The sequence below is a fragment of the Antrostomus carolinensis genome, unplaced genomic scaffold (assembly GCF_000700745.2).
Source record: "Antrostomus carolinensis isolate BGI_N321 unplaced genomic scaffold, ASM70074v2 scaffold2719, whole genome shotgun sequence".
Classification (NCBI taxonomy): domain Eukaryota; kingdom Metazoa; phylum Chordata; class Aves; order Caprimulgiformes; family Caprimulgidae; genus Antrostomus; species Antrostomus carolinensis.
The window spans coordinates 8,252-16,539 of NW_010340460.1; the positions used below are offsets into that span (position 1 = coordinate 8,252).

An 8,288-nucleotide genomic window follows, 5' to 3' on the forward strand; every position below is an offset into this window, starting at 1 on the left:
GGGGGGGTCTCACCTGGCGTTGATGAGGTACTGAGCGAGGCTGATGTTTGCAGGGGTTCCTGTGATGGTAATTTGGCGCTCCGATGACCCTTCCGTGGCGTTGGCGATTTTGATCTGCGCTCCCGACATCTGCCGAATTTCATTGATTTTGGTCCCTTGGCGTCCGATTATGCAGCCTATTAGCTAGAAAAAAAGCACGGAGGGAAGGTCTGAGAAGTGGCAGCTCTCTGGTAGTCACTGATGGGACACGAGCACAACCCCACGGCACCGGCCAGAAGGCTTCCTCCCTCTGCTCTGGGGCACGAGTGACCTTAATGCTCATGAAAACAGGAGAGGGACAGCCCAGGGGTGAATCCCACCTGCACAAAAACACGGTCCTCCCAGGACACGTCCAGCAGCCCTGCTCCTTGGGGGGGGCAAATTTCAATTAACTGCACACAATGCCCAACATCTCAGAGGGCTTCAGGAAGGGCGAGGCGTTATACCGGGCTCATTTCAGTAATGATAATTTTCATGGTCTAATAATGGGTCCGTGTTTTGCAAGGGTCTAAGGATGGGTGTAAGTCATGTTTCAGACTGTGCTCCACACCTATCCCCTGGGATGCATCACCAGAAGGAAACAAACCCAGGGACAGCCCAACCCCAAGTGTCCCTTCATCAGCTGGTGCAGCCACACACCTCCGAGAGCTTCACCCCATCCCACCCTTCCCCTCTCCCCTGCTGCTGGGACACCCTCGCCGCAGCCGGTGCCTGTTGCCTCTGTTACCCCTCTCAGCTCTTCCAATGCAACGTGAGGGCTTGTCAGTGTCCATGCTGTTGACAGGAGAGCACCACGTGGCTGTGGTGCCAGCAGAAGAGGAGGATTCTACTTAAAAACGTGTCTTTCACCTTCTTGTGAAGAAATTACACCCAAAGGTCCTCAAAGGCTTGAATTTCCTCAAAGGTCCTCAAAGGCTTGAATTTCCTCAGTGGTCTTCATCTTTGCTCTAGCTCAGTTGTGCATCAAACTAAGGTTCCCTCAAGCACTTCCACATGTTAGCAACACTTATCAAGACATCCAACTTTTCCAACACAGGCACAAAGTATTTCTGCATGCCCTGCTTGGCCATCAGCATTTCAGCTCCTTTCCAAGGTTGCACCTGGGAATTTTATATGTGGGACGTTCATCTCAGCAGCTGCTGGACTTCTGTTGCTGTCTGTAGAAGCAGAGACAACTACTCCTCCAAATGTCCACCGGTGCTGTTGTCAGATCATGGGGCTACCTCGGTGATTTGTCCCATACGGACCTGAATACACACCCCACTGCAGTGCTGGAAGGGTGTCAACTCTCTTGGGGGCTGCAGTGTGATGTTCAGCCCAACAGCCACCCGTCTTGGTCTTCACAGCGCAAAAATAACTCAGAGATGCTTCAACAAATGAACATCCCTCACAGCTGGGAACATGCTGGGGAGATCTGTGGAGCCAAACCTATTTGGAGAGAGGTTCATCAACATCCAAGTGCCTCTGCACGGCGTTCTAGTTTCTCCTGACAGACAGAGGAGTGACAAGATCATCAGTTTTCCTTCAACACTCTCTGCAGCGTAATCACAAGGTGATCTACACCGCTGAAACACACTTGTAGACCTTCAAGAAACCCAAACCTGTCCTCTGCTTCCTGGGAAGGTGGTAGTGGGCATCTAACAGCCTTCAAAGCAACAGGAGGCATTTTTCAGTGGGCAGAAAGGTGCAGGTGATGACATTGAACGCTGTGCAGGTCAGATGAGAGACAGGCTTTTAGTGAGTAAATGCTCCGAGTGTTCCCAGGTCCTGCAGCAGGTCCCTCAGCACGTTAAAGGGGAAGAAAGGCCCCTTTGCAAAGGATCCCTTGATATTTCTGAAGACACCCTCATTGTTGCCAGGGCCACGGGTCCCCCACGCTTGACAGACATGGCTGTTGCAACCTCAGGAGCACTTGCAGAGCTTCCCACAGCCTCCCTCACTGGATGGACAGAAGGAAACCTGGATTCATCTCTGCCATCATCTCCCTTGGGCTCCTCTGCAGAGCCCTCCCATAGCAGGTGGCCCCAGGATGAAGCATCTCTGAGGGTTTCAGCCGGCAGATGCTCAGAAGCTGTTTCACTGCCACATCTCTTGGGTAGAAGGAGGCCTCGCAAGGGTTGGTGAACAGCAGAAAGAAGTGGCAACAGCTGCCAGACCCGATCCAGAAACTCCTGATGAGGATGGGCTGAAGGTGCTTGTAGGTGATGGAGACAGGGACAGAGACTGGAAGTCATCCCCTCGCTTGCCTTGATCCTGATTTGAGCACCTGCTGGTTATCAACCCATGGAAACCAGTGGGCCAGTCCAGAAGCAAGTGAGACCCTTGGATCCAGGTGCTGGCTGTGTTGGGCTCTCCATGCCACCTCCTCCCACCTGAGCATCCCCAAGCATCCTCCTCACACCGCTCGGTGACTCCAGCCTCTTCCCAGCAAATATCCCAGTGCAACATGGACTCATCGAATGGTTTGGGTTGGAAGGGACCTTAAAGATCATCCAGTTCCAACATCCACTTTACCACAACGCCTCCATCCATAACACCCACAAGCTGACTGCCACCGGTACCAAGATGAGACACACCATCCTTCAAAAGCTCGTGTGACACTTTGTGGCATTAGAAACACTACTTACTTACCTCCTCTCCAAATCCCCCCCCCAGTAATTATGCTCAAGCCAGTGCTAAATTAAGCAATTATGGTTTAATCAGGGTTGGCTCAGCTCTCTCCCCTTCCCAGTGCTGTCAACTGGGCACGTTTCATGAGCACTGAGTTCACTTGGAAAGGGAAAAGGAGCAACAAGAAGGATTGTACCTAGAGAAAGCTACCAATGGGGTCAAGTCCAACGGGTGCTTCATGCTGATCCCCAACAGATTGTACATGGCATGGGTGAACCTGCTGAAGGGTCATCTCTAAACATCTAAACATCTTTAAGGAAGTCATATGACTTCAACTTTTATATATATATATATAAAATACACACACACACATGTATATATGTGTATACACACACACAAACAAGAGGAGGAAGCGCTTGGGTTTACTTACATCATTGGGAATGGTGAGTTCATGAGTACTGGCCGGGGGACTGGCATCCAAACCTGGGCAGATGCAAGGGAAAATGGTTACAGCTGGCAGAGGCAGCACCATGGAGCTCCACTGCTTTCCTGCAACAGTCAACACTGCAAAGGCTGCGTCCTGCTCCGGGGCTGGGAGGGGAAGGGGATCACACACTCTGGTACAAGGAGGAGGAAGACGGTTGCTACCTGAGTCTGTTGGAACTGGGTGCCACCTTCCCCTGCATCCCTCGAGCTGGTCTCACAGGTGCTGTCCCATGAGCATCTCACTTCCCACCCTTGTCCTGGTTTGGCTAGGATAGAGTTAATTTGCTTCTCAGTAGTTACTGCTGGAGCTCAAGGCTGTGAACAGCCAAACACGATGGCCCTGAGCTCCAGCAGTAACTAATAATATTGGTACTTTTACCAATGAAGTTCTCAAAGCAAGTCTGAACTGAAACCAAAACACGGCTCTTCTAACTACTGAGAAGAAAATCAACTCTGTCCTAGCCAAACCAGGACAACCCTCCATCCTCCCACTGGGAACAGCTTCGGAGGAGGGTGTGTGACAGAGCAAGGGTGCAGCATGACTGGAGAGAGGTGGGAAAAGCACCTTCCCACAAGGTTCCTCTCCAGAGAGCAGCAGCCAGCAACTGGCTGGGACCCCCAAGCCTAGAGGCACACAGCCTGCCCACGGGAGGGCTGGCACAGGATCCCTGAATTCCCTGGACTGGAAAAGCCCTTTAAGATCATCAAGTCCAATCATTGAGCCAACACTGACAAGTCCCCTATGACTAACCCATGTCCCAGCACTATGTCTACACCACTCTTCAACCCCTCCAGGGATGGGGACTCCACCACTGCCCTGGGCAACCCCTTCCAATGCCTCAGAACCCTTGCAGCAAAGAAATTCTTCCTCACATCCCATCTCAACTGCCCTGGGCACAACTGGAGCCCATTTCCTCTTGTCCTGTCCCTTGTTCCTTGGTTGAACAGACCCACCCCCACCTCTCTCCACCCTCCTGTCCATGCACCCCCCAGCCTTCCCTGGACACAGCAGCACAGAGCTGCTCTGTTATGACAGGAGCTTGACGCCCCAAAACCAGTTTTCTGGGGGTATCAGGCAGCACAAGGACAAGGACAGTCTGCAAAGTACTTTTTGCAAGTTAAACCCCCCAGACATGCAGGTGGAATTGAAGCCAGGCTGCTGAGACATGCGCCAGCTGAACCCAGGACCCATGTTCCCTCCTACTCCTGAGGAAAGCAAGACAAACAGTATGGAGATGTAGAGCCTCCTTCCCTACAAAATTACACAGCAAGGAGTGAAGGATGCTTCCTCCCAGCCTCTCCTGGGCCAGGGAGGACACTCTCCTCCATGGTGGGAAAGGCTGGAGTGAGCCTTGGCTGTGTGGGCAGCTCCAGAGGGGAGAGGACAGCATTGTAATGTCCCTAGGGCAGGCTGAAGCCTGCTTCTCCCACAGGTTTCCACATTAAATCACCTCAGCGCTGAAGCAGGGATGTCCTGGGTCAAAGCTGGAAGAGAGAAGCTGTCTAGTGGCTGCCAGGAATTTGCAGTAACTGCAAAAAAAAACCCTTATGCGTATGATATAAACTACTGATGAAGGTTTTTAAGAGCAGTGTGTGCAAGAGGATGAGAGACTGGAAGGTCTCTGAGGGAAGAGGGGAGTAAGGAGGTGTAGAGACAAGAAGCACAAGGAGACTGGAAGTGCTGGGCTGCTACAACACAAGACAGCAGCAGCACTGAATTCATAGAATCACAGAATCATAGAATGGTTTGGGTTGGAAGGGACCTTAAAGCTCATCCAGTCCCAACCCCCCTGCCAGCAGCAGGGACACCTTCCACTAGACCAGGTTGCTCAAAGCCTCATCCAACCTGGCCGAGAACACTTCCAGGGAGGGGGCATCCACAGCTTCTCTGGCCAGCCTGGGACACTGGCTCACCACCCTCACAGTGAAGAATTTCTCCATCTCTCCTCTTCCAGTTTCAAGCCATCACCCCTTGTTCTGTCACCCCCTGCCCTTGGCCAAAGTCTCTCCCCAGCTTTCTTGTAGGCCTCCTTCCTCATGCCACACAGCAGTACGCCGCTGCCTTAACTGTGCTGGGCAGCTACTGCAAGTGATGGCCAAGTTTTGCTGGTCTGCATTTCCATCGAAGTCTTCTGCTCCCATCCAATTTTGCTGGCAAGAGCCGCACAGGTTTTCCAACCCATCAGGTCTGATGTCTCTTGGGGATCCAGCACTGCCAAAGCAAAATCTCTAAAATACTGAAGCAAAGCTTTACATTGCAATCCCATTTCAACTTCCCCCTTGGAAAGGAGAATATCAGCTACCTCCAAAAAGCTCAGGCATGATTCCTGCGCTTTCCCTTCCAGAGATGCAACGCCTGGGTACACGGCGCAGGCAGCTGCTTGCAGGAGGCATCTTCACCATGTTTTTCACTTGGGAGCACACAGAGGAGGCGAAATGCAAGGGATGGGGATGCAAATCCTTCACTCTGCAGCCCTGTGCTCTCCTTCACCCCTGCCAGGTGGACTAACACCAAAATCTGCACAAAACAGGTTTTACACAGTGGGCAATGCTTAATGCTGACTTTACAGCATGCTGTGCTGGAAGAGACATTTCAGAAGCCCTGGACTGTCTTTCATGTCAAGCTTCTTCAGTCCTGGGTGACATGGACTGCACCTCGTGTCCCTCGGGGTGTCCCTGTCTCTCGGCCACGTGTTACAAGGCTCAGCTCAGTAGCAGCTTGGGTTTGGGAGAAAATATCTTCTGAAAGGAGCAGAGCAGTGGGAGTGGGCTCAGGGCAGCACTGAGGCACCCATGGGTCTTTGGAAAGGCAAGCAAGGCTCCTCAGACTCATAGATAGGGTCCCTCACCTCACACTCAGATGCCATGGGTGCTGCTGAAAGCCCTTGGGGCACGTGGTGCCGTGGTACTGCACCACCCTGCATCTCAACAGCCATCAAGGAATGGCCACGTCCTTCTCCATTGACCTAGAGATGGTTTATTTTAGCACACCAGATCTTCCCTCACATCCTTCTCCATTAACCTAGAGATGGTTTATTATAGCACACCAGATCTTCCCTCACATCCTTCTCCATTAACCTAGAGATGGTTTATTATAGCACACCAGATCTTCCCTCACATCCTTCTCCATTAACCTAGAGATGGTTTATTATAGCACACCAGATCTTCCCTCACATCCTTCTCCATTAACCTAGAGATGGTTTATTATAGCACACCAGATCTTCCCTCACATCCTTCTCCATTAACCTAGAGATGGTTTATTATAGCACACCAGATCTTCCCTCACATCCTTCTCCATTAACCTAGAGATGGTTTATTATAGCACACCAGATCTTCCCTCACATCCTTCTCCATTAACCTAGAGATGGTTTATTATAGCACACCAGATCTTCCCTCACATCCTTCTCCATTAACCTAGAGATGGTTTATTTTAGCACATCAGATCTTCCCTCCCTAGGACACACGTGCAGTCCCCAGTGTGGGGGACACAGGGCAGGATTAGTGCCTTGGGTGATGGCAGAGGGCAAAGTAGGGCAGGCAGAAAACAAGGCTGCACAGGTTGGTGTCAGGAAATCTATAGTCTCATGGGGTCTGTTGACTTGGGCCACGTTAGGTGATGTCCCCAGACTCTTTGAGGCATGCATGTGACATACCCTGGCCGGCCGCAGAGCATGTGTGGAACCCAGGCCAGGTCTGGCTCGCATCGATCCCGGGATAACTGCTCCAAGCAATGGCAGGTTACAAAAGACAAGCAGGTTTGGCAGACACGGCTGAATCTGAGGGATGCTTGACATCAACATTTCTCCAAGATTACAGCCAGGCTTTGGCTCCTCAGGGTCCTGTCCCACTAAAAATGCAGCTCACCCTGAATGGCTCAGAGGTGGTTAAAACTGCATGTCACTTCTGTTCCCACGGGCATTTTTCTACTGTTTCTGAGCAAAGTTTATGCAAAATTAAATGCAAGAAGAAGGGTGCTGACTGATGTCTTTCTGTTACACAGCTGGCAGCTACACGCAAACATCAAAAACAACCCCAAACCCAGGCAATACAACTCCAAGCACTTTTCTTTTGACATGCTCTACAGAGGAGAATGGCAGGCACGGTGCTGCCCGGCCTCTCCCTGCCCACCACGAAGACCTGTCGTCTTCTCCACAAATACCACCATTTATCTAGGAGCACAACAAAGGCACAGTCCTATTTCAGAAACAGATTTCAACAGAAGCCTGCTTATTTCCCTGGAGCTTTGTGTTTTACCTGATGATTGGCCCATCAGATTTTGAGCTTCTTCGGAGGAATGTAAGGGCAGCTTTTCTCCTGAAGAGCAAAGAAGAAACAGGTTTAATGCTTTTGCCTTCGAGGAGATAAGCAATGTCACTTCATCTAGGAAGCTCAAAATATGATGAACATACTGGCAGAAAAGGCATTTCCAACCGGCACTTTGACCACTGAGTAAACAAAAGTACTTTAAGTATCTCCATCCCCTGTGCTCTATCTGCTTCCCAGGTCACCACGAACACACCAGCCTTGGGGACAAGGCTGCTGAGCCACGTCATGTCTGGCTGTCCTCCCGTCAACACGGAGGTTAACGGCCGAGAGCTCACCCGTGAGGACCATAACCCCCAAACACTCCTCCTATCTCCCTGTTCACCTTTCCCCGTGGTCATTGCAACTTCAGTTTTCCTTGCCCTGCTTGTTTCCATTACATAGCAGCGAGTTTAGAAAGAGAGAGAAACTCTACAGGTAAGAAGAGAAGGATTATCTAGAAAGGGTGTGTGGGTACGTACCAGGGAAAGCGGGGGTGGTCTGTCCAAGGGGAGTAAAAGGGGTTTGCTGCATAGCCAACTGGTGGAGCTTGGTCAACTGCTGAGGGGTAGGAGGGACATTAGAGCTAAGAAGGTTATTGTCATAGAGTACAACAAGTCACACCGAAAATCAAGAACAAAATTATAACGGAGAGGGGGGAAAAAACCAAACCAAACCAAAAAAAAACCAAACCAAAAACCAAACCAGGAAGCCATGGTGAGACATGGCAAAAACATTAGCAGAAGGACTTGGCCTGGGTAAAATGCAATAAAGCCCAAATCTTTTGCAGAAGTGCTTGGTCAGGGTCTGAAGTACAATACCAGCAAGAAGCCCATTCTTAGTTTCTCCTC

At 50.9% G+C, this 8,288-nt stretch overlaps 1 protein-coding gene across 1 annotated transcript in view; it reads right to left on the reverse strand.

The window, feature by feature from the left end:
- LOC104531294 (poly(rC)-binding protein 3) overlaps nt 1-7,998 on the reverse strand; it is a gene marked incomplete at its 5' end in the record, with an annotated part of 9,767 nt that extends 1,769 nt beyond the window's left edge. Inside the window, 4 exons of the mRNA XM_010176144.1 lie at nt 14-183; nt 3,080-3,132; nt 7,390-7,449; nt 7,920-7,998. Of these exons, the coding sequence (XP_010174446.1) occupies nt 14-183; nt 3,080-3,132; nt 7,390-7,449; nt 7,920-7,998 (362 nt within the window). The remainder of the gene's footprint in view (nt 1-13; nt 184-3,079; nt 3,133-7,389; nt 7,450-7,919) is intronic.
- Between the last annotated feature and the right edge of the window lie 290 nt (nt 7,999-8,288).